Source organism: Tachyglossus aculeatus, chromosome 21 (assembly GCF_015852505.1).
Source record: "Tachyglossus aculeatus isolate mTacAcu1 chromosome 21, mTacAcu1.pri, whole genome shotgun sequence".
NCBI lineage: Eukaryota > Metazoa > Chordata > Mammalia > Monotremata > Tachyglossidae > Tachyglossus > Tachyglossus aculeatus.
In genome coordinates, this window is record NC_052086.1 from 52,843,942 (window position 1) to 52,869,384 (window position 25,443).

Below are 25,443 nucleotides of genomic sequence, written 5' to 3' on the forward strand. Positions count from 1 at the left end.
AAGGGTATATAGGTATATAGGGTATATAGTGCTTAAAGGGTATATAGCCAAGTTCATAGGGGAAACAAGGAAAGCCTCTTGGAAGAGAGTGTGATTTTAGGAGGGTTTTGAAGGTGTGGAGAGTGGTAGACCGTCATATATGCGAAGCAGCGTGGCTCAGTGGAAAGAGCCCGGGCTTGGGAGTCAGAGGTCATGGGTTCTAATCCCGGCTCCGCCACCTGTCAGCTGTGTGACTTTGGGCAAGTCACTTCATTTCTCTGGGCCTCAGTTCCCTCATCTGTAAAATGGGGATTAAGACTGTGAGCCCCACAGGGGACAACCTGATCACCTTGTATCCTCCCCAGTGCTTAGAACAGTGTTCTGCACATAGTAAGCACTTAACAAATGCCATTATTATTATTATTATTATTATTATTATTTATGAAGGGGGAAGGAGTTCCAGGCCGGAGGGAGGATGGGGGCAAGGGGCTGGCAGTGGAAAAGACAAGACCAAGGTATAGAGAGTAGGCTAACAATAGAGGAGTGAAGTGTGGAGACTGGGCTGAAGTGGGGAAAGGTAGGAGGGGGAGAGCTGAATCATTGCCTTAAAGCTGCTGGTAAGGAATTTGTTTGATGCAGAGGTGGATGGGCAATAAGTGGAAGCTTTTAAAGAGTGGAGAAGCATAGACTGATTGGGTTTTTTCAGAAAAACGATCCAGGAGGCAGAGTGAAATAAGGGCCGGAGAGGGGAGAGCCAGGAGGCAGGGAGATTGGAAAGGAGGTTTATGCCTCTCAGGGCCCTTAAAAATGGGAATCGAAACCAACGAGGAGGAACATCCACACTCAAAATGACCAGGATTGGCAACACAGGAAACCATGATGGAACCAGATGGCCCTCACTCCCGTTGTGTATGCAGCCCAGAAGCAAATCTTGGAAATAGCAGAGATGGCTGCTGGGCAAGTCTTAGCCACGAAAGATGTTCCATCATGAAAATGGGGATTGAACTGGCAAAAGTGTATTTTAGAAGGCAAGGGATATAACTCCTTGCCGCAGGAATGATGCGAGTGAACTTTGAGAAGTATAAGACTCCAGCGGCTGCAGCCCGCACCTTCCAGGAAGGTCCACAGTTGAAAAGAGTACCACCTGTCATCAATGGAAACTTTTCTACACTGCAAGAGCTGAGACCAGCTCAGGCGCCTGAGGTTTTGAACCCTGCCCTGCTGATCCTTTGTCCCTCAAGTAAATCTCCAACTGGCATTTCGACAGTCTGAAAAAGAGCTACTGATATCTGAGTTTGAGTTGCCTGCTGGAACCGGGGGTGGAGGACAGAGGAATCCCATTCTTGGTAAGAATCATTAGAAACATGATCAGTCATTTCATATCACTGGCTGGACATCAGGAACCACGTGTAGGCTCTAAATCAGCCTAAGTAACAAACAATCACTGGCAAGGAGGAAAGACCATTCTTGCACATTGGTCTTTCTGGTGCAGCCACTGTACAAAACGCTACTCTGGCAACTAGTGTCCAGGACAGGCGCTAACTTTGGTGGAGATAGGAGCCTGGGGGAGGGGAAGGGGAGGTATCCTCTGGTTACCCTTGCAAAAGAGGGTCTTTGGACACCAAAGCTAGGGACACTTAAGAGAAAACTCTAATCCCAAAACAGGAAATGAGACCCGCGCTTACCTTTGAGCCTGATCTGGCAATTGTTCCCAGGTTGGCCACTAGCTCTTCTTGGGTCATTCCTATGCCAGTGTCCTGTGAAGAAGAAAGCAAAACCATCTTGTTCACCAGAAATCAGTTGCCATGATTTCCCCCCTATCTTGGTGAGTAAGCCAGGATCGGGACTAGGCATTCTTGCAACTCTAGCCAAAGTGCCTTCTGTTTCCTAGGACTCAGGCACCCCTACAAGGCTTTTAGGACTAAGACACCCCTCAAATGGGCAATGAGATCCTATCAGGTGCCTCACTTATAAATATATATATATACACATATAGAAAAGCTGGCAGCAAAATGAAGACCATGATGAATGAAAAAGAAACGCATCCCAGAGGCTCTTTTCATGAATCCGCTTCCCAGACGAATGTACCTCCCCCCATAATTTTATTGAGAAATACAGCTTTAAAATGTCTTGCTTAAAATTGCAATAATTGAAAAACTATATACAGAAAATGTGGGATAAAACATTTTCCTAGCACTTCAGCAACCAAAAACCCCTAGTAACCAATATTTTTGCCATCCTCCAATCTAATGGCAACTCGGACTTCCTTGTGGAATAGACCTGCTCCCAGATAAAGGAATTTACTCTTTTGCATATTCCTTCCTGGCAGGAAAAGGCCTTATAAAGGCAAGCTGCATGTTCTCCCCCTAGGGTGTCTCCCTAAGCCATTCCCCAGAATCTTAGAATTATCTTGGGCAACCAGAGGTTAGGGAAGGTTCTTCCAATTTTATGTGCCTGTCTGGGTAACTCTAGACTGTAAGCTCGTTGTGGGCAGGGAATATGTCTGTTTACTGTTATACTGTACTCTCCGAAGCGCTTAGTAATGATAATAATAACGATGGCATTTGTTAAGCGCTTACTATGTGTGAAGCACTGTTCTAAGCGCTGGGGAGGAAACAAGGTGATCACGTTGTCCCACGTGGGGCTCACAGTCTTAATCCCCATTTTACAGATGAGGTAACTGAAGGTCAGAGAAGTTAAGTGATTTGCCCAGGGTCACACAGCAGACATGTGGGGGAGCCGGGATTAGAACCCATGACCTCTGACTCCCGAGTCCATACTCTTTCCACTGAGCCATGCTGCTTCTCTAGTACAGTGCTCTGCACACAGTAAGCGCTCAATTAATACGACTGATTGACCGACTGACCATGTGGTGGAGAAGTAACAGCCGCATTTCTGGGCTGGGGCAGGGGGGTGGTGGACAGTGAGTCCAACAGTGACAATTTTCCTTAACACCGGATGCTGTGACAGTGAAGCCCCTGGAAATGCCTCCTTCTTAACCAAATGTTGAGCTGGTGGCATTTCTCATCCCTCCATAAACGCAGGATTCCAACGTTTTGACAGTTCCCAGAGTTGGGAAGGACCTTGAGAAATCACCTGAACCAGCATCCTACCTACCTACATGGTTACAAATTATCTGTTGGAGAACATTGTCTAAGATCTTTCCCAGTATCAAAAAGCATACCAGGCAGGAGTTAATAATTTTCCTTTTTAAAGACAGGCTTAACATTTGTCCATTTCCAACCCTCAGGGATATCCCCCCCGCCGCCTTCCCACAATTTCTTGAAAATAATAGTTTAATAGTAATACTTTCAGTTCGGACGGAGATTGTTTTGTTTTTTTCAAAAGCACTTCCAGATCCATTAATCACATTTTACTCTTACAAAATCCCCGTAAGAAACAGGCTGGCATTATCTCCATTTTACAGAGGAGGTAACTGAGGACAGAGAGATTTAGCGGTTTACCCAAATTCACCCAGCAAGCCCGCGGCAGAGCTGGGACCACTCGAAACTAGATCTCTTGGCTCTCGGACCTGTATTCTCTCCAGAGGCCTCCCATATGTGGTGCTGCAATAATACCAGCCAAGTCCTTAAGTATCCTAACGAGCCTGACACGGGGGCCTGATGATTAAACAAATCCAGTTTTTAAAAATACCCTCTAAGAGGAACACAACGCTTGGGTGGGAGGAGCACACAACGGGAGCCATCTTCACCTAACTTAGACTGAGGTGATGAAGCCGTTTGGCATGCCCACCCTTCACAATAAAAAGGAGGCCAACGAGGAGCTGCAGTTGCGACATGGCTGCTGGTCACAGCTCTCTCCTGTCTTTAGCTTAAGATGGGGGCAAGAACACTTAGCCCCGCTTGGAACTGCCAGGCCATGATCAGTGGGAAACGGGTACCCCCGACCAACGCTGCTTTTCACGTGTGTCCTCTTAGCCTTGTGCACGCTGGCTTTCCACCCCTCTGACCGTGTGTGGCTGTGCATTCATCTCTCTGGTTGTGTGTCTTGGCCTTGCCTGTGTCTATGCCCCTCATCTATGCCCCATCCTGGCCCACTGGGCACCCACCCGAGGAACCCTGCTTTAACTTTGCCATTTAGCGTGAAATGGAATATGGTACTGCTCCTCTTAGGCTATCTCTTTCACTATTACAATGCAGCTTTCCTACCTCCCATCCCTAAACTTGGTGCCCATAACACAGACATCAAATTTCAGCACTGAGGACAAGCAGGTATTACCCTGATTTCCTTCCTTTAAAGCTTAATGCTTTTGCTACATTACCTCGATTCCCGTTTATCCTATCAAGTCCCACATCTGTCTTATCGGGTCTGAAGTTTTGGGCTAGTTGGAGAACGCCTAAAGATTGAACTTAATTCCCCCTGACTTTGTTTCCTATCCTGATTCTGTGACACCAGATGGCTGAATGGAATAAAGAGGCAGTTATGGTAATTTGGGGATTTTTTTCTTTTTTTGCATTGACCTGCTCTGGTATAACGCAATGCCTTCTTGGCAAACTTAGTATTTCGCAAATACACTTCTCCCTAGACTGAGCAACAATAGCCATAGTACAGAGAGACCTCCTTTAATTTAATACCACACCATGAAAAGACTCATTGGCATAGTATGAATTCACAGATTGAGAAGTAGTATTACCAAATGGAAAGAGCACCAGCCTAGGAGTCAGCTGATTGATTGGGGGGAAAAAAGAGTCACTTAACTTTTCCTTGCCTCAATTTCCTCCTCTGTAAAGTGAGGAATCCCTCACTTTTCTCCCCCTTTTAGACTGTAAGCCCACTGTTGGGTAGGGACTGTCTCTATATGTTGCCAATTTGTACTTCCCAAGTGCTTAGTACAGTGCTCTGCACATAGTAAGCGCTCAATAAATATGATTGATGATGATGATGAATCAATATCTGTTCTCCCTCTGCCTTAGGCTCTGAGCCCCATGTGGGATAGGGACTGTATCTGATTGGACTATCTTGTATCTACCCCAGTGCTTGGCATATAGCAAATGCTTAAACATCATTATTATTATTATTACTGTTAAATTTGCATGCTGGTAACTCTCCTACATATCTGTCAAATTTAGACAGACAAATGCCAGTTTGTTCACCAGAAAGGAACGGAGGGATTCAAGAGCAGCAGAGAAGACAAAATTCTCCTTTGTTTTCTAAAAATAGAACATTTTGCTTTTAAAAATAAAAACCAAAAAGTAAGTACAGCCACAGTTTAAAGATAACACTCTAGTCTAAAGTGACAACAGACTGAAATGAGAGGGCATAATTATCCCTTTTCCCAGAAAAATGCATTCTCACTATCTTCCATCCCCTATCTCACCACCTATTTCTCTAAGATATTTTACAGAATAGCTTCAAGTTATCATTGTTTTGATTAACTACCAGGATCAGGTACGAAGAACGGGTAAACATGCATATAAGGTTTCCTTTTGATTCATATTTCGTTTCACACTGGGAGAAGCAGCATGGCCTCGTGGCTACAGAACGAGCCTGGGAGTCAGAAGGACCTGGGTTCTAATCCTGACTCTGGCACTTACCTGCTGTGTGACCCTGGGCAAGTCACTTCACTTCTCTGTGCCTCAGTTCCCTCATCTGTAAAATGGGAATTAAGATTGTGATCCCCATGTGGGACAGGGACTGTGTCCAACCCGATTAGCTTGTATCTACCCCAGTGCTTAGGACAGTGCCTGGCACATAGTATGTGATTAACAAATACTATCATTATTATTGTTCATAGTCAAAGTTTTCTTAAGACCGCTAAAGCAACGGTTCTGGGCTAAGCCACTAGAATGTCGATAAGGTCCCTGTCGGTTTCCAGGGTCAACCCCTGGCTCCAGAAAGTTTAGAAAATTTTTTTAAAAAGTCCTTCCCATGCCTTAGGCTAATGGTGTGAGTCCCATGTGGCAGAGGGACTATTTCCAAGCCAATTTCCTTGTATCCATCTCAGTGTTTAAAACAGTGCCTGCCACACAGTAAGTGCTTAACGAATACGATTATTATTATTATTATTATTATGCAATTTATCTTCTAGCTGAGTCTTCCTCTGGCACTAAACCCTCATGCTATTCTAAATCCCATTTAAAATATTTCTTAAACATGATACATCATCATCATCATCAATCGTATTTATTGAGCGCTTACTATGTGCAGAGCACTGTACTAAGCGCTTGGGAAGTACAAATTGGCAACATATAGAGACAGTCCCTACCCAACAGTGGGTTCACAGTCTAAAAGGGGGAGACAGAGAACAAAACCAAACATGCTAACAAAATAAAATAAATGATACATGAGGTGAAAGGTCTACATTTTGTAAAAGAAAACATGGAGAAATCAGGACACGTTTTGTTTTGTTGTCTGTTTCCCCCTTCTAGACTGTGAGCCTGTTGTCGGACCGTCTCTATATGTTGCCAACTTGTACTTCCCAAGCGCTTAGTACAGTGCTCTGCACACAGTAAGCTCTCAATAAATACACTTGATTGATTGATTAAAGAACTGTAACAACAAATGTTTCTCCTGTTACAGCCCTAATAAAAACTGTGCTTCGAATACCAAGACACCAAATTGCAGCATTTTGACTATATATGCGAAACCTCATACCATGAATGCAGCACCGATTAAATCCGTAATTAGGAAGAACACAGCCATTACAATTATGAAACGGGAAAAAAAATAACTCTAGCCAAGTCATTTTAGACCTCAGTAAAATAACGTTTTGCCCGGCAAAAAATCCCAATGCATGTACGGAGTGAATCGGGAGAATTTAATTTAGATACTTTCTTTGTTACAAGCCGTGTCTTTCCAAGGATATTTTACAGCATTTTCTTAGGCTAGTGAATAGTGCATCTTTGGCCACCAGGTGGCAGCGCTTCTCACTAAGCAGCCATTTCTCTGATGAATTCCCAGAATCAATCAATCAATCAATCGTATTTATTGAGCGCTTACTGTGTGAAGAGCACTGTACTATGCGCTTGGGAAGTACAAGTTGGCAACATAGAGAGACAGTCCCTACCCAACAGTGGGCTCACAGTCTAAAAGGGGACCCACAGAACCCAGAACCCACAGGACAGAAGGCTGACTAAATAAAGTACCAAATTTTCTGCAAAAATAACGATAACTCATTCATTCGTTCAATCGTATTTATTGAGCGCTTACTGTGTGCAAAGCACTGTACTACACGCTTGAGAAGTACAAGTTGGCAACCTATAGAGACGGTCCGACAACAGGCTCGCAGTCTAGGAGGGGGAAGACGGACAACAAAACGAAACGTGGACGGGTGTCAAGTCATCGGAATTTGCAAGGGTTAGCAGAGTGGAAAATCTTTCTGCAGAAAAGACCTCAGCGGCAAGTTGGATAATAATGATAATTTTGATATTTTTTTAAGCGCTTCTTGGGTACCGTGGGTCAGTGGAAAGAGCACGGGCTTTGGAGCCAGAGGTCATGGGTTCAAATCCCGGCTCCGCCAACTGTCAGCTGTGTGACCATGGGCAAGTCACTTAACTTCTCTGAGCCTCAGTTACCTCATCTGTAAAATGGGGATGAAGACTGTGAGCCCCCGGTGGGACAACCTGATCACCTTGTAACCTCCCCAGCGCTTAGAACAGTGCTTTGTACATAGTAAGCGCTTAACAAATACCATTATTATTACTATTATTATTACCAGACACTGCCCTAAGTGCTAGGGAAGTTACAAAATCTCAAGTTGGCAGAGCCGGTATAATAATAATAAAAATGGTATTTGTTAAGTGCTTGCTATGTGCAAAGCACTGCTCTAAGCGCTGAGGGGATACAAGGTGATCAGGTTGTCCCACGTGGGGCTCACAGTCTTAATTCCCATTTTACACATGAGGGAACTGAGGCCCAGAGAAGTGCAGTGATTTGCCCAAGGTCACACAACTGCCAAGTGGCGGAGCCGGGATTCAATCAATCAATCCTATTTATTGAGCGCTGTGTGCAGAGCACTGTACTAAGCGCTTGGGAAGTACAAGTTGGAAATATATAGAGACAGTCCCTACCCAACAGTGGGCTCACAGTCTAAAAACCTATGACTTCTGGCTCCCAAGCCCAGGCTCTTTCCACTGAGCAACACTGCTTCTCTTACCAGAACCCAAGTCCTCTGACTCCCAGCCCTATGATCTTTCCACTAGACTGTGCTGCTTCTTGACTGCAGTCTCACCCAGTTGGTCCGCTGGAAGTCTGAAAGACCCACACCCAAACCAAAATACAAATTCACAGGGCATCAATTTAAAGAAAGAAAGAAAACAGGAAAATTAGAAATCGCCATTGCAGGAAGGCATCTAGAACTTCAACCAACAACGCAATGTAGTGAAAACACGGCACTAGGTGGTGATTTTCTTGAATATTTTCCATTTCCTGATACAGCAAATGTTTTCATTATGCTTCCGCAATAGAGTCTGAGGACCAGAACTAATGTCTAACTTGTCTGGGTCAATAATAACGCCTTTTCTGCCACGGCAGAAAGAGCTTTTGGGACTGAGGAAATAGAAATGAGCACCCATGGCTGATGGTTAGGGGAAAAGACCAGAAAGCCTTGTATGCAACTTTGCGGAGTTGAAGGAATCCTGGCTAGAGGCAACCTGAATGGATGTAGTCAATGTTGAGCCTCAAGCTGAACCAATCCTCAGTGCTCTGCACATAGTAAGCGCTCAATAAATACGATTGATGATGATGCTAAAGAAGATCATTTTTTTTCCTATGGTATTTTTAAGTGCTATTTGCCAGGGACACACTGGGGTAGGTTCAAAAAACAATCAGGATGGACACAGTCCATGTCCCACATGGGCTAATCCTTATCAATCCCTCTGTTGCGTAGGAACGGTCTCTATATGTTGCCAACTTGTACTTCAAGCGCTTAGTACAGTGCTCTGCACACAGTAAGCGCTCAATAAATACGATTGATTGATTGATCGATTTACACAGCACACAAGTGGCAGAGCTGGAATTAGAACTCAGGTCCTTCTGACTCTCAGGCTCATGCTCTATCCACTAGACCATGCTGCTTTTCAAGCAAACTGCAAATGACTGACTGTGGACTCTCATATACACTTTCCTGGGATTGCTCATGATAACCGGAAAATACAGTGCAGGTAAAAATTACTTTGGACAATAGCTGAGATTATTAAACCCGTTCAGGTGAATAAATCCAAGAAATATTCTAGCCTACATTTAGCTACAGATGTGGACTCTGCCCTCCCAAGCGCTTAGTACAGTGCTCTGCACACAGTATGTGCACAATAAATACAATTGATTGACTAATTTATCCCCTCCTGCCAGCCCTTAAGCACTTATGTACATACCTGTAATTTATTTATATTAAAGTCTGTCTACCCTTCTAAGCTGTGCGCTCATTGTGGGCAGGGAATGTATCTGTTTATTGTGTTGTACTCTTCCAAGTGCTTAGTACAGTGCTCTGCACATAGTAAGCGCTCAATAAATGCAATCGACTGACTGAAGAATTTTGGAAAACTACTCTGAGACACTGCTGGAGCTGAGGTTAGAAAGTTTTATCTGAAAGACCTCTATCACTAATTCCGAACCGGGGCTGAGCATTGAGCTTTAAAAAAAATGTATTCATCATCTGTGGTATTCATTGATCTCTTACCGCATGCAGCACACTGTACTAAGCACTTGGGAGAGTACAATACAACAGAGGTGTCAGACCTGTTCTCTGCCTACAACTAGTTTGTAGTCTATAGGGGGGAGACATTCATATAAAAAATTGTAATATATGATTTATAGATATGTATGTAAGTGCTGTGGGGTTGAGGGTGGGGCAAATATCAAATGCCCAAAGGTCACAGATCCAAGTGCACAAAGGGATTATGTTCCTTGAAATTTTGATTGTGTCATGCAAACTTGAATTGTGGGTTGCTTTCCAAAAGAGATACAGGCAATAAATAAAGATCCAATGCAGAACCTCTGGAAAACTAAAATGAAATTTCTTTTTATGTGTTACTAACTCTTAAAAGCATGGTCCTGGGAGCCAGAGGACCTGGGTTCTAATCCTACTCCACCACTTACCTGCTGTGTGACCTTGGGTAAGTCACTTAACTTCTCTGTGCCTCAGTTTCCTCACCTGTAAAATGGAGAATCAAAACCTGTTCTCCCTCCTTCTTGACTGTGAGCCCCATGTGGGTTAGGGACTGTGTCCCACCTGATGATCCTGTACCCACCCCAGTGCTGAGAACACTGCTTGCTTGAGAGCTAGTAGGGTTTAAATAACATTTTAAAAAAATAGTGCTAAACTATTGTTTAAACCTTATTCACAGCGATAACACCACAGTATGAAATAAATAAGTGTAATTACGAATCCTCGAAGGAGGCTGCAGAAAGAAATGCATGTTCAGAATACTGGTTTTTCAATTTAGTGAAGTATTTCTCCCATTTAAACAGCTGTTGAACAGGAGCCTCCTTTCGTTCAGAAATCATCTGGTAGCTCACCTAGGCACCATGTCTACAGCTTTTTATCTTTAATTCACCCCAGTGCTTAGTAAACACTTAATATAAGAACTAACAAAACAACTCCCTCCTGAATAGCTCCAGGTACCTTTGGGTTTCCTTCCTTCATGAGGACCGTCTTCATTAATCATTTATAAATGCATCCACTGCCTTGAAAGCTAATGACTTTTTACTCCCCAAAATTTTAGCAGCTGGTAGATACCATAACTTGTACCCTCAACTCCCATCTCAGAACTCTGTGTCACCTCGTTCTCCCAACCTCTCATAGCATTATGTACAGATCTCACAAACCCTATTACGTAACAACTCAGGTGTTCTTCTAGGTGTGCCTCCTTTTCCTTCTTCCTTCTTGTCATTTACTTAATTGTCACTCCTGCTAGACTGTAAGCCTCTTCAGGGCAAGAATCTTGCCTAGTAATTCTATTGTACTCTTCCAAACGTGTAGCACAGCGTTCTGCACACAGAAAGCACAGTTATTGGTTTAGTCCATCTCTTTTGGTATCTTGCAGTGGCATACTGAATTGTCAGATGACGAAGTCCTTGAATGCTTCCTCTGAATGAGACGCGATTAACCCACTGACCTCTTAACCATTCTTCTTCTACTTTTTTTTTTTTAAAAAAAAGGGCATTTGTTAAGCACTTTCTAAGTGTCAGACACGGATCTAAGCCCTGGGGTGGATACAAGCAAATCGGGTTGGGCACATGGGACTCACAGTCTAAATCCCCACTAGATAGATGACTGTGAGCCCACTGTTGGGTAGGGACTGTCTCTATATGTTGCCAATTTGTACTTCCCAAGCGCTTAGTACAGTGCTCTGCACATAGTAAGCACTCAATAAATACGATTGATGATGATGATGAAATAACTGAAGCACAAAGAAGTGAACTGACTTCCCCAAGGTCAAGGCAGACAAGTGGGAGAGCTAGCAACAGAACCCAGGTCCCGACTCCCGGGCCCACGCTCTATCCACTAGGCCATGCTGCTTCTCAAATGAATCGTTCTTGATCATTAATTAATCATTCAAATTATGTTGCCTCCTCAGCTGAACAACTTCTTTGCTATCTGCTCGGTGATCTCGTCAGTGCCCTAGAACCTGACTTTATCTAAGGGCAGAGCTTCCTCCAAGATTCATTCACTGTTGCTGGAGTACCGAGATTGAGGGGGTGCACAAATAGGATAAGTTTTCAGAAAGTACAAGTTATCCTCAGCATGGTTGTAGCCCAGACCAGAGCATCAGATACAGACTGGTGTAACCCAGAGAGGGTGTAATTTTTTTTTTGTGTGTGTGTGTGTGTGTATATATATATATTTATGAGGGAGGAATTGATCTGTGGTATGCCTCTATAATGGCTTCTTCCAGCTCTACTGGGAGCGATTTTGGCTCCACATTGCCCTGAAGCCCCCAGTACCAAATAAAAGCTCTGTCACTGAAGTTGGAGAATGCCTTTACCGTGAGTGGACTCAAACCACCTTCCACTGAAGCTGAACAGTAATCAAATCATCAATCATCATCAAAAGCGCTTGGGAAGTACAAATTGGCAACATATAGAGACAGTCCCTACCCAACAGTGGGCTCACAGTCTAAAAGGGGGAGACAAATCAAATCCTTTGGCATGAGGCTAGTGTGCAGACAATAGGCTTTACCTTAAAATAATAAATAATACCCATGAATACAAGCTTTGAGTCTGTTAAATAATTTTCATCTAATCTATATTTATATAACGACTGATGAATATGAAGACCCATTTGTTTTAACAGGGAAGTAAAACTCATGAAAAAAAGCAAAACATTCCTTAAGAGGATTTACCCTGACAATGAAGAATGCCCATCAAGTCATTTTATTTTCTCGGGGTATTTGCCCTATCAGAGCAAAAGAGGAAGAGAGGTGCCCAAGAGAAAACAATATTTATCCTAGAAAGAAGAAATACTTTCCCACAGCGATTTCTCTATGAAGGAGGGCAGCGCCCAGAGAAATGGGACTCCGAACTTACCTCGGGATCTTAAGGAGAAGCAAAAACAGAAAGGAGTGCCAACGATCGTGCATGTGATGGAGAGAACGTCAAGAGAAAAATGAAGAAAAATAGAAACAAACTGTAGAAGGGGGTCAAAATGAAAAACTGCTAAGCTAGGAAGCAGACTTCTTGAGACGGTACCTACTTAATCCATGAATTGAATTTACTGAGTACTTACTTTGTGCAGAGCACTGTATTCAGAGCTTGGGAGAGTACAATATAGCAGGGTTAGTTGACATGATCCCTGCCCACAATAAGCTTTGAGCACTTACTGCATGCAGAGCACAGGAGAAGCAACATGGCATAGCTTATATAGCATTGGCCTGGGAATCAGAAGGTCATGGGTTCAAATCCTGCCCCTGCCACTTACCTGCTTTGTGACCTTGAGCAAATAATAATAATAATAATAATAATAATAATAATAATGATGGCATTTATTAAGTGCTTACTATGTGCAAAGCACTGTTCTAAGCGCTGGGGAGGTTACAAGGGGATCAGGCTGTCCCAAGGGGGGCTCACAGTCTTAATCCCCATTTTACAGATGAGGTAACTGAGGTGCAGAGAAGTTAAGTGACCTGCCCAAAGTCACACAGCTGACAATTGGTGGAGCCGGGGTTTGAACCCATGACCTCTGACTCCAAAGCCCGGGCTCTTTCCACTGAGCCACGCTGCTTCTCTAAATCATTTCCCTTCTCTGGGCCTCAATTACTTCCATCTGTAAAATGGGCATCGAGATTCTGAGCCCCATGTAGGATGAGGACTGAGTCCAACCCCATTTGCTTGTATCCACCCCAGCGCTTAGTAGAGTGCCTGGCACATAGTAAGCGCATAACAAATACCACAATTATTATTATTATCATTATTAAGCGGTTGGGAGAAACTGCGTGTGTGTGGGGGGGGATGACTGCTTAGCTCCTCACTGGAGAGTTCATGCTTGAAATCTTGTTGCGCTGCAGGAGTGGGCTTAGACTAGATCAGTGATTCAGCTCTGGGCCTCAAAGTTACAGTAGAAATCTAAAAATGCGGCAGGGGGAAGTGTGACATCCTGTCCAAGGTCAGTGACCGTAAATGGTACATAGCATCAGTACGGTTTCCTGAACTGTAAAATGGGGATTCAATCCCTGTTCTCCCTCCTATCTAGACTGTGAGCCCCATGTGGGACAGGGACCGTGTCTGACCTAATTCGCTTGCACCTACCCCGGTGCTTAGAATAGTATTTGACACTGTAAGGGCTTAACAAATACCATAAAAAAGGGGAATGGTCTAAGTCCAGAAGTCTCAAATGGACCAGAAGAATGAATTAGAAACCTCCAATAAGTGGCCAAATAGGACACAGCCAGCATCAAAATCAAGAGTGAAGCCGGTCGGCTAGTGAAAATAATCGATCGGAGTGAAAGCGAGATGGACGTCAGCCCCCTAGAGGGGTGGGTACATATCTATTCTATTTATTTTATTTTGTTAGTATGTTTGGTTTTGTTCTCTGTCTCCCCCTTTTAGACTGTGAGCCCGCTGTTGGGTAGGGACTGTCTCTATATGTTGCCAATTTGTACTTCCCAAGTGCTTAGTACAGTGCTCTGCACATAGTAAGCGCTCAATAAATACGATTGATAATGATGATGGCGTCAAGTTGGGGTGGGGGCGACAGACTCCACATTGCATATCGTTCCACTTTTTTTTTAAATGGTATTTATTAAGCACTATGTGCAAGGCACTGTTCTAAGCGCTGGGGAGGTTACAAGGTGATCAGGTTGTCCCAAGGGGGGCTCACAGTCTTAATCCCCATTTTACAGATGAGGTAACTGAGGCACAGAGACCTTAAGTGACTTGCCCAAAGTCACACAGCCGACAATTAGCAGAGCCCGAATTTGAACCCAAGACCTCTGACTCCAAAGCCCGGGCTCTTTCCACTGAGCCACACTGCTTCTCCCAAATTTGGAAGTGAAAAGACCACCCTGAAACTCTATAAGTAAAGATGACGGCAGAATATTTTCACAACTTTGCACGCTTCAAAGTGTTAGTGCACGGTCTTCGGTTCAGAGCCACGGAGAGGCAGAGTGGCCAAGTGAAAGGAGCACCCAGGTTGTCAGTCCTGCGATGTGACCCGAGGCAGGACATATCACTTCTCTGTGCCTCAGTTACCTGATCTGAATGATGGAGATTAAATACCAGTTCTCCTTAGCTCTTAGACCATGATCCCCATGTTGGACAGGAACTCTGTCAGACCTGACTGTACTGACTCTACCCCAGCATTTAGCACATACTATGTGAGCCCGCTGTTGGGTAGGGACTGTCTCTATATGTTGCCAACTTGTGCTTCCCAAGCGCTTAGTACAGTGCTCTGCACACAGTAAGCGCTCAATAAACACGACTGAATGAATGAGAAGCAACATGGCCTCATGGATAGAGCACAGTCCTGGGAGTCAGAAGGACGTTGGTTCTAATCCCAATTCCACCACTTGGAAGGTTTTGAAGGATGGGCTAGTAATTGTCTGTCACATAATGAAGACGGAGGGCATCCCAGTCCAGAGGCAGAATGTGGGCAAGAGGGTGGCGGCAAAATAGACAAGACTGAGGTACAGAGGGCATTAGAGGAGCAAAGTCTGCACGTTGGGTGGCAACAGGAGAGCAGCGAGGTGAGGTAGAAGGGGGCAAGGGGATGGAGTGCTTTAAAAGCCAACAGTGGGGAGTTTGATGGATAGGTAGGAGTGGGAAACATGTCCTGAATGTTTTTGGAGAAAAGTGACTTAGGCAGCAGAGTGAAGTATGGATTGGAGTAGGGAGAGATGGGAGGCAGGGAGGTAAGCAAGGAGGCTGATACAGTAAACAAGACGGGCTAATAATAATAATAGCATTTATTAAGCGCTTACTATGTGCAAAGCACTGTTCTAAGTGCTGGGGAGGTTACAAGGTGATCAGGTTGCCCCGCGGGGGGCTCACAGTCAATCCCCATTTTACAGATGAGGTAACCGAGGTGCAGAGAAGTGAAGTGACTTGCCCAAAGTCACACAGCCGACAGTTGGCGGAGCCGGGATATGAACCCATGACCTCTGACTCCAAATCCCGTGCTCTTTCCAGTGAGCCACGCTGCTTCTCCGGGATAGAATGAGTGCCTGGATTAATGTGGGAGCAGTTTGGATGGAGAGGAAATGGTGGATTTTAGCGATGCCGTGAAGGTAGAACCGAAAGGATTTAGGGGATTGAATATGTGGGTTGAATGAGAAAGAAGAGTCAAGGATAACGCCATGGTTATGGGCGTTATGAAACAGGACAGATGGTGGTGCTGTCTACAGCGATAGGAAAACCAGGGGGAGGAGCAGGGATTGGGTGGGAAGATAAAGGAGTTTTGTTTGGGACACGTCAAGTTTGAAGTGTCAGTGGGACATACAAGTGGAGAGAGGGAGAGAGATCGGGGCTGGAGATGCAGATTTGGGAATCATCTGCATAGAGGTCGTAGTTGAAGCCATGGGAGCCAATGAGTTCTCCAAAGGAGTGGGTGTAGAAGGAGAATAGAAGAGGACCCAGAACTGAGCTTCAAGGGACACCCACAGTTAGGGAACGGGAGGCGGAGGAGGAGCCCGTGAAAGAGACTGAGAATGAACAGCCGGAGAGATAGGCGCCGAACCGGGAGAATGGTGCCGGGGAAGCCGAGGCTGGATAGCGTTTCCAGGGAAAAGGGGTGCTCGACAGTGTCGAACGCAGCTGAGAGGTGGGGCAGGGACTGGGTACAACCTGATTAACTTGTATCTTCCCGGCACTTAGTACAGTGCCTGGCACATAGGTAAGCGCTTAACAAATGCTGTAAAAAAAAGAATGAATACCATGCGCACTGGGGCAGGTGGAGTGGCAGCTCACACCCTAGGGAATGCACTGGGTCATTCTCTGCCTCCCATAAGATCAGGCTAGGATCACCAGTCAGCAGTGCCAGGCACAGTAGCTGCTCTAGCACAGGGAGGTAAGAGAAACTGAAGGGTCAGGGAGTGAAAACAATCCTCTGCGTCCCTAAAAACACTATTCTGAGAACAACAGAGAGGGCTACCACTGCCTAAAGGATAAAGTAGACTCTGGTGGGGAGGGCCCCAGAAATAGGAACTGATTCTAGTGCCTTCTGTGCTTCTCTGAACCGAGGTGGAGAGGTCTGATGGTTTCAATTGAAGCTCCAAAAGCATAAAAAAAATTTCCAGCACTTAATGGATCCTTCAAGTTGAGTACTTTTTTTTTTTTTTTTACTTCTCTTCTACCAGCTTAAACAATGGGTCACAAAAAAACAGAACACATGGTTGAGAGAGTGGTGCAAAACTATCAACGATCAGTAGCACCACTGAACACTGACTCTGAACTTTGCTCTTCAAAAACCCACTGCAAGGGAAATATTCATTGAGAGCTGAGACCTAATGCTTTAATCACGTCCTTACTGTACTGCTCTGATGTCAATAACTGTCCGGGGAAATTTTTGTGAGCATTTAAAATGTAAGCAGTGCCAGCGCTTAGAACAGTGCTCCAGCGCTTAGAACAGTGCTCTGTACCTAGTAAGCGCTTAACAAATGCCATTATTATTATTAAATCGTTCAGATTATGGGGTCCAGGTACAGCTTAATTCTTTTTGGATAAACGGCAGATTTATTTCTCTAGCGATGTAGAGATCCAACCTGGCTCAAGCTTTGGAGACCAGAGGCATCTGTCCAGGTGCCTCAAGCAGCATAATGTTTTGATTCAAACCCTTGAAAAGCCGCTATCAGGACCGTCATCGGCATTCAGATACTCTCGCGTACCCGTCTCAGGGCTTTTGATTCTGCCTGTATCCTGCTGGCTTGGAAGAGTTCCCTCGAGAACCAAAAACATAACCTCACACCAGCTTCCTGGTCCCCTGCTGCACCCTTGAGCAAAGCCGTAGAAACCAAATGGAATGTAACTGGACCACCTAAGCAACCCTGGTTTGCTTCACTGGTGAAGGAGAATGGACTGGATGGGGAATCAGGATTAACCATAGCCTAGCACATGCATGTTAAGGTCACACCTCCTCCAAGAGGCCTTCCCCGATTAAGCCCTCTTTCCCCGGGCTCACGCTCCTTTCTGCGTCGTCTATGCGCTTGTATCTGTGACCTTTGGACGCCTGATATTCGCCCCACCCCCAACCCAACAGCACTTATGTACATATATTTAAATTACATATTATAAATTTCATATTCATATTAATGTCTGCCTTTCCCCCAGACTGCAAGCTAGAGAAGCGGCATGGCCTAGTGGATAGAGCCCAGGCCTGGGAGTTGAAAGGTCATGGGTTCTACTCCCAGCTCCGCCACTTGTCTGCTGTGCCACCTTGGGCAAGTCACCTAATTTCTCTGTGCCTCAGCTACCTCATCTGTAAAATGGGGATTGAGACTGTGAGACCCACGTGGGACAGGGACTGTATCCAACACAATTTGAATCCACCCCAGCGTGTAGTACAGTATCTGGCACATAGTAAGTGCTTAACAAATACCATCATTATTACTAATCTTGTTATGGGCAGGGAACGCGACTGCTCATTCTGTAATACTGCACTCTCCCAAGCGCTCAGTACAGTGCTCTGCACACAGTAAGTGCTCAATAAATACCACTGACTGACTGATTGATTGTTAGTAGGCTTAGGATCTATATGGACTTTTCTCAGCAGTCAAATGCACTCGGTTGGTTCCAAAGCCCTGGACACGGTAATACTGCACTCTCCCAAGCGCTCAGTACAGTGCTCTGCACACAGTAAGTGCTCAATAAATACCACTGACTGATAGACTGATCGATTGTTAGCAGGCTTAGGATCTATATGGACTTTTCTCAGCAGTCAAATGCACTGGGTTGGTTCCAAAGCCCTGGACACGGTACGACCAAGTGCCCTGCTGATGGCCTGACGGAAAGAGCAGAGCGCTGGGAGTCCAGAGACTGTAAATGGGCAAGGACCACGTCCACCAACTCTGTTGTCGTTCAGTCAATCAATCAATCGTATTTACTGAGCGCTTACTATGTGCAGAGCACTGTACTAAGCGCTTGGGAAGTACAAATTGGCAACATATAGAGACAGTCCCTACCCAACAGCGGGCTCACAGTCTAAAAGGGGGAGACAGAGAATAAAACCAAACACACTAACAAAATAAAATAAATAGGATAGATATGTACAAGCAAAATAAATAAATAAATAAATAAATAAATAAATAAATAAATAGAGTAATAAATATGTATATATATATGTACATGCATGGACAGTCTAAAAGGGGGAGACAGAGAATAAAACCAAACATACTAACAAAATAAAATAAATAGGATAGATATGTACAAGTAAAATAAATAGAGTAATAAATATGTACATATATGTACATGTAGGACATATATGTACAATATATGTATGTCGTTCCTTCCCAAGTGCTAAGTACAGTGCTCTGCACACAGTAAGCACTCAATTAATATGACTGAATGCATGAATGAATAAATACCACTGATTAGTTGACTGATTGATTCTAATCTAGGCTCTGCAAGTAGGGGCCAGGCCAACGGGGGTGAACGTTTCTGATCCAAGAGCCCCCTAGGGAGCTCCCAAAACAGGAAAGGCCCCACAGGAACGCCCCCAAATAACTGCTTAAAGTGGGCGGCTAAGACCACGGTAGCTACCAAGTCTACTGCCGGTTAGGTTATGGAGCTACGGCCTAGCACCAGCATGCTGCCAGCTTCCACCATGCGCTGCACTCCTCCATCCCTCCCCACCAACTCGGTCTTTGTGATCCAGGCTCCGGCGCAGACACTGGCAGGAACAAGAGTGCAAGCTGTGCCGTGCAATGCACAATAATAATAATAATAATAACAATGAAGGCATTTGTTAGGCGCTTACTATGTCAAGCGCTGTTCTAAGCGCTGGGGTAGATACAAGATAATCAGGTTGGACACAGTCCCTGTCCCACACGGGGCTCATACTCTAAATCCCCGTTTTACAGATGAGGTAACAAACCCAGAAGTTAAGTGGCTTGCCCAAGGTCACACAGCAAACGGCAGAGCCAGGATTAGAATCCAGGTCCTTCTAACTCCCATGCTCTGTCCACTAGGCTATGCTACTTCCCTGTCACTATACCACTCTGTCTATATATATTTTACTTGTACATATTTATTCTATTTATTTTATTTTGTTAATATGTTTTGTTCTGGTGTCTGTCTCCCCCTTCTAGACTGTAAGCCCGCTGTTGGTTAGGGACCGTCTCTATATGTTGCCAACTTGTACTTCCCAAGCGCTTGGTACAGTGCTCTGCACACAGTAAGCACTCAATAAATACGACTGAATGAATGAATCTTAGTACAATGCTCTGCACACAGTAAGTGCTCAATAAATATAAGAGATCAATATGTACTGAAACACACACACACACGCTTATCTGTCATTCTTGATGGAAGAAAAACTCCTACCAGGACAGTTTTTCATGCTCTCCTCTTTTACCTGAAAAAAAAATCAAGCCTACTTTTCCTCTTGGTGGCAAGTACAATACTGTGCATCAGCCAAGTCAAAAGGACAAAGGCTAGGACCTTGCCTACTCGGAGAAAGCATTGGGATCTTACCATAAATTTTACCACTTTTCCCGCTGAGGAAGGAAATGAAGGAAAGTGTCTGAAATCCTGTGCCACCTTTTCACACTACACCCATTAAGGATAAAAGCCTTTGCAGGCATCCTTTGCCTTCCTAGAGAATGTTAGAAATGTCCAGGGCCTGGACTATTCTTCATGTGGTCTTGACTTCTAAAAAAGTCGCAGGGGACAGCACGTTAGCCAGTTCTCTATCCCTCAGAGTGTTTCCTCCAAGATGGGGTAAGATTTGAAATGCATTACTTCATGCACCTATTTCGTATGCATTTTCATCAAGTCCTGGTGGTGACCTTGGTACCTAGGGCTGAGTGTTGACATTATCTCGGACAGTCACTCACTTGTTAGTCATCTTGGTGTCAGGACGGGTAGCTATAACTTCTAGACTGAAAGCTTCTTGTGGACAGGGAACGTGTCTGCTGACTCTGTTGTACTGTACTTAGTATAGCGCTCTGCACCCAATAAAGCCTCGATAAAAACTACTGACTGATCTGTGCAGGTTAGCTGCATGTAATTTGTTTGTGCCTTACACAGTAGGCAATCTAATTTCACATTACTTATATTAAAATGCTATTGCTACACACCTAGTCTCGTTTCTTGATTTTTTTTCCTTTCTCCATTCTTTCTCAATTGTCCATAATAATTGTGCAGATCCCTTACATCGGAATTATGCATGGGAAGGAAGGGCCCATAGTGCCAATGAAAAACTGTGGGGAGGTAGAGAGGAACTGAAAATGGTGCCTGGGCTTCCCCACCTCCGAGGCATATGGTTACTGGTCAGTTGTCCTTTGGACCTCTTATCTTACGTGAATCTATCCCAGGATCAACTCCAGACCTGAAGAATACATTCCCAGAAGCTCCCAACTGAGTCTCTACTCCACCAAGAAACGCATTCTCCCAGATTACACACAAAGGGGGAAAATAAATACGGTCTCCACATCCTGAGACACCATACCCCTCTGGGACAAATCTTCCCCCAGTATACCCAAACTCCCCTCTTGAATGAAACTGACATTCTCAAAGCCAATTCCTGGGACGCTAACTTTACTAAGCATGCAAATATCCAACCCTGGAATCTTTACCCTGGTGTACAAACACACTCTGACACTGACTTTAGAAAAGTTCCCCATGACCCTGGGGCTGCTCTGAAATACCACCTGCTCCACTCTTGCTTTGCATGTCCTCCACCACTGATATTTAATAGCCAAGAGCCATTATAATATGTCCAATTACTTTTTCCAAAGAGTGTAATCGAGGCTGTCTTAGAATCTGCCCATGTCAATAAATCGCAGGCACCACCTCTCGGGAATCATGTGTGAGACATGAGGGGTGGCTACAATCCCCATGTGCTCCTCGACCATCTTTTTGGATTCCAAACACGAGAAGGGCAGAGGGGAAGAAGAGACAAACTCTGCATTTGCTGGTTATTTCAAGGGAGATACCTGGATGGTGATGGTGCCTTTCTCACTGTCTGTCTGCAAGTGGATCTCCAATTCTGGCAGAGCTTGGCCTTCGGATATCAGCTTGTGCCGTAGTTTTTCTAGGGCATCACTGCTGTTGGAAATCAGTTCCCGAATAAAAACCTGGAGGAAACAGAAATACAGACCACATGACCATATTAAATACCATATAACTGGTTCACCTAACTGAACTCAATGTGGCTGCAAGACTAAGCGTAACATTCATCGCCTGACTTCCGACCAGTTAACATGTACGGAGACAGAGCAACTTGAGGTCAGGGAGCTGGAAGGATTCTCAAGAGATTAGCTGGTCCAGCCCACCACCTGCACCACATGGTTGACAACTCTCTTTTTCACAGACTTTCCCAAGTATTCTGTTCCCTATTTAACTTCCCCTGACTGTCAGGAAGTTCTTCCTTTCTAAACTATTACCAAACTCACTCTTGCGGCACTTTAAGCCAATTTCCTCTTGTCCAATCATATGCCCTGGGTTGAATCTTCAACGTCTTTAAGGAATGTCAACTGTCCGTGATGGACAGTACTTATGGGGCCCGTAGTCAATTTAGGGACCTTCCTTTGAATCTTGGGCCTCCACCTTCCTTTTGGACTCATCCACTTCAAGGGACAGACCTATCAGGGACTACTGCCCCCCTAACTTGCTCAGGAGCCTACATCTCCTTTAACCACTCCAGGAAAGATGAATTGCTTCCCACTGAAAGAGAAGGGTGAGGATTCTCCCGAATACCATGGATCGGCTAGCATTTAATCAAACTACAGGGCTGAGCAACTGCTCTTTGATGGCCTCTTCAACAAACCTTGGCACCTCCCATATTTTAGAGCCCTGGTAGAAAAAAGTTAAGAAAAATGACTACGATAACCAAATGCAGACAGAGTCGTCAATCACTGACCACAATTCACAATGGAGGTTTTTAGCTGGATCTCTGGATGTCTCTTAAAGAGCCCCAAATCACTCCCATTCAAAATTTGGGATCTGATGAAACCTGTCAATAAAACACAGTTGAATCCCAGAGCCAATATAGGCTTTGGGATCATCTGGATGTACTTATCTGTGAAACTGAAAACAGATTTTTCTTTAAAAAAGACACTCTGGAGCTTGGAAGAGTACCTGGCCAGATTTAATGCACTTCCACAGCCAATGTATCATCTTTCATTCCTCAGTCTTGCATAAAAGTACAGTTGGGCCTAACCCAGGCTTTTGCCAACATTGGGAGTGATTAACAGGCTTCTTACCTCTTTTTCTGAATATAAGGAACGAGCAACGATGTCCAAAAGCTTCTTTGTCTCGGCCTGGAACTCATGTTTTGAGACCGACCCTACCAATTAATCAAATGAACAAAACAATGAGGTTGAACATATTTTCGTACAACAGCTAACATCATATTTGAATGATTTTTCAGGGTGATGATTTCAGGAGATTGCACATTTTCTTTAACAAAGGTAACGCTTACAAATGGTAGAGTCTCCCAGGCAAAGCCCTGGGAATGATGGGAGACTTTTTTTCATCTCTCTCCAAGGAACATGGCCTCTAGAAATGAAAAGGGACCACAGTCCTTAAACTGGAACAGGAACTGGGCTGAGATATATCAGGTCATTCCTAGTGCTTCAGAACAACACCTGAACTGGTAAGGGGGCAAATCGCTGTAGTCACTATCAATACCTATGTGAAAACACTACTCTCTTCCTCTGGCCAGCTTCCTTTCTAAAACTGCTGTTCTCATTCCCTTCCCACCGTCAAAGCCAAAGGCAGACGGTTTCAGTAATGTTCCAAGGGCTGTGAACCATTCAAAAAAGGCCCAACTTCGAGGTAACTTGGTTCAGTCTGCATTTCCTCCTCAACCTGATAACCAGATATCAACGAGGAGCAACGTGGCCTAGTGGATACAGTACGGGCCTGGGAATCAGAGGACCTGGTTCTAATCTCGGCTCTGCCACTTGTCTGCTATGTGACTTTGGGCCAGGCACTTCACTTCTCTGTGCCCCAGTTTTCTCACCTGTAAAATGGGGATCCAATACCTGTGCACCCCCTGTGAGCCAGGGGCTGTGTCCAACCTGATTAACTCATATCTACTCGAGCGCTTAGAACAGTTAGACACATAGTAATTGCTTAACAGATATCACTATTATTATTATATTATTATTATTATTATATATATATGCCTTATTATAATGAGGCACCGCTTAGGGAAAGATGCCATCGCATCAGTCTGCAGAAGTGAAGAAAGCATTACTACCAGAAGAATCCTTAGTGCCTAAGATCCTTTCATTTCCAAAGGAAGCAGACGGTCTTTACCAAGACAACTACAAATTACACGGTCAGCATGTCCTAGTAGATAGACAGCAGGCCTGGGAGTCAGGAGGACCTGGGTTCTAATCCCGGCTCTGACACTTGTCTGCTGTGTGACCCTGGGTGAGTCATTTACCTTTTCTGTGCCTCAGGTCCTTCATCTGTAAAATAGGGATTACGATTGTGAGCCCCAAGAGGGGGGGACTGTACCTAACCCTATTTCCTTGTATCCACCCCAGCACTTAGTACAGTGATGGGCACACAGTAAAGCACTTAACAAATGCTGCAATTACTATTATTATTGTTGTCCTTAGAGTTTACTGGTTGCCTCCTTGTTGAGGATTTCCTGTTCTGTGTCACAGAGTAAAGGATAAACCTGATCAGAACTCCTGGAGACGTCTCTGGGCACCCTACCTCGCACACTCTCAGTGCTGCTGATGATCGTGTGCAGTGGATCCTCCTTGTTCTCGGCTGCCTGGGTACTGTATTGCTGACTGGCAAAGACGCTGGGCGCACTGAAGTTCCATTGGAGATTCACAGGTTGGGCTATAGTCCTCCACACGCCCAGAGCTGATCTCCCTGAAAAACAGGATTTCGAAGGGCTGAGAATAAAATAGACATCAGGGGTCGGATGGGATTTCTTTGCTCACATCTAGTCCAATTAGAAGGCCTAATGGGGCCCTCTACAAGGATGGCTGATTTTCAAGCACCCCAAGCAATGGGATGTGAACTTCCCCCGCTGAAACTACTATTCAGTCCATAAATCCCAATTCACTTCGTTTCTCTAGGACGTGGGGGTTCCGCTCCCAATGAACCCCGCTACGGTTCTTGCAGCTTGCCTGGAGCCATTCGCACATGCAACCATCAAGGATTTAAGATTTCCTGCAGGCTATTGCCTGCCCTTAATGCACACCTTAATACTTGGCTCAGGTTTCCCAGCTGGTCCAAGGGGGGCCATCTTTGATCCTACAGGAGAATGAAAGGAAGCTCCCTTTCCCCCGTACTTGGGTCAGGGAGACTTGGATGAAAAGGTCCCATAAATCCACACCATCCTCTCCCTCACACTGCACTCTGGCAGGACGCTGATACCCCTATAGGTCCCCTGGCAAGGCCTGGGGCCAAGAGACAGGGGACTTGGGGTAGAGCCAGCAGGAGCCGGCCAAAACGGCAACCCCTGCCAGTCATCAGACCTATGACGCCACGGGTACATGGAAGTTGAAGGCTGAGTTGAAACGCTGAAAGATGGGACCGGTTTTCTCACTGGGGCAATGTTAAAAATGGGGGCCAAGAACTCCATTCATGAGGGGGAAAGCTGGGAAATATGATTTAGTCTAAAATACCTCCCAAATGAAGACAGGACAAAATGAACCTGCACTAAGGGTTCTTTTTAACCCAGGAAGAGCTTAGGTACAGATAAATATATTACCACATTGAACGAAGATCCTGGGGCAGAAGGCAAGAGCACAGTTCCAACTCCTACGCCTTGCTCTCAGAAAAGCTCGGCTCCGTTCACATGGAGCCGAGCAACCAGACCCCTTCCAGAGTATTCTGAATGGCCCAGGCAGACTTGAGCAAGCCTGTGACCTTGCTCTCAATCAA

At 44.9% G+C, this 25,443-nt stretch overlaps 1 protein-coding gene across 1 annotated transcript in view; it reads right to left on the minus strand.

Annotated features, from left to right (window-relative positions):
• Positions 1–25,443, minus strand: part of TRAP1 (TNF receptor associated protein 1) — a 79,764-nt gene that overhangs the window by 26,514 nt on the left and 27,807 nt on the right. Inside the window, exons 3-6 of the mRNA XM_038762783.1 lie at positions 24,259–24,423; positions 22,791–22,873; positions 21,522–21,662; positions 1,665–1,736 (exon numbers count right to left, since the gene is read on the minus strand). Of these exons, the coding sequence (XP_038618711.1) occupies positions 1,665–1,736; positions 21,522–21,662; positions 22,791–22,873; positions 24,259–24,423 (461 nt within the window). The remainder of the gene's footprint in view (positions 1–1,664; positions 1,737–21,521; positions 21,663–22,790; positions 22,874–24,258; positions 24,424–25,443) is intronic.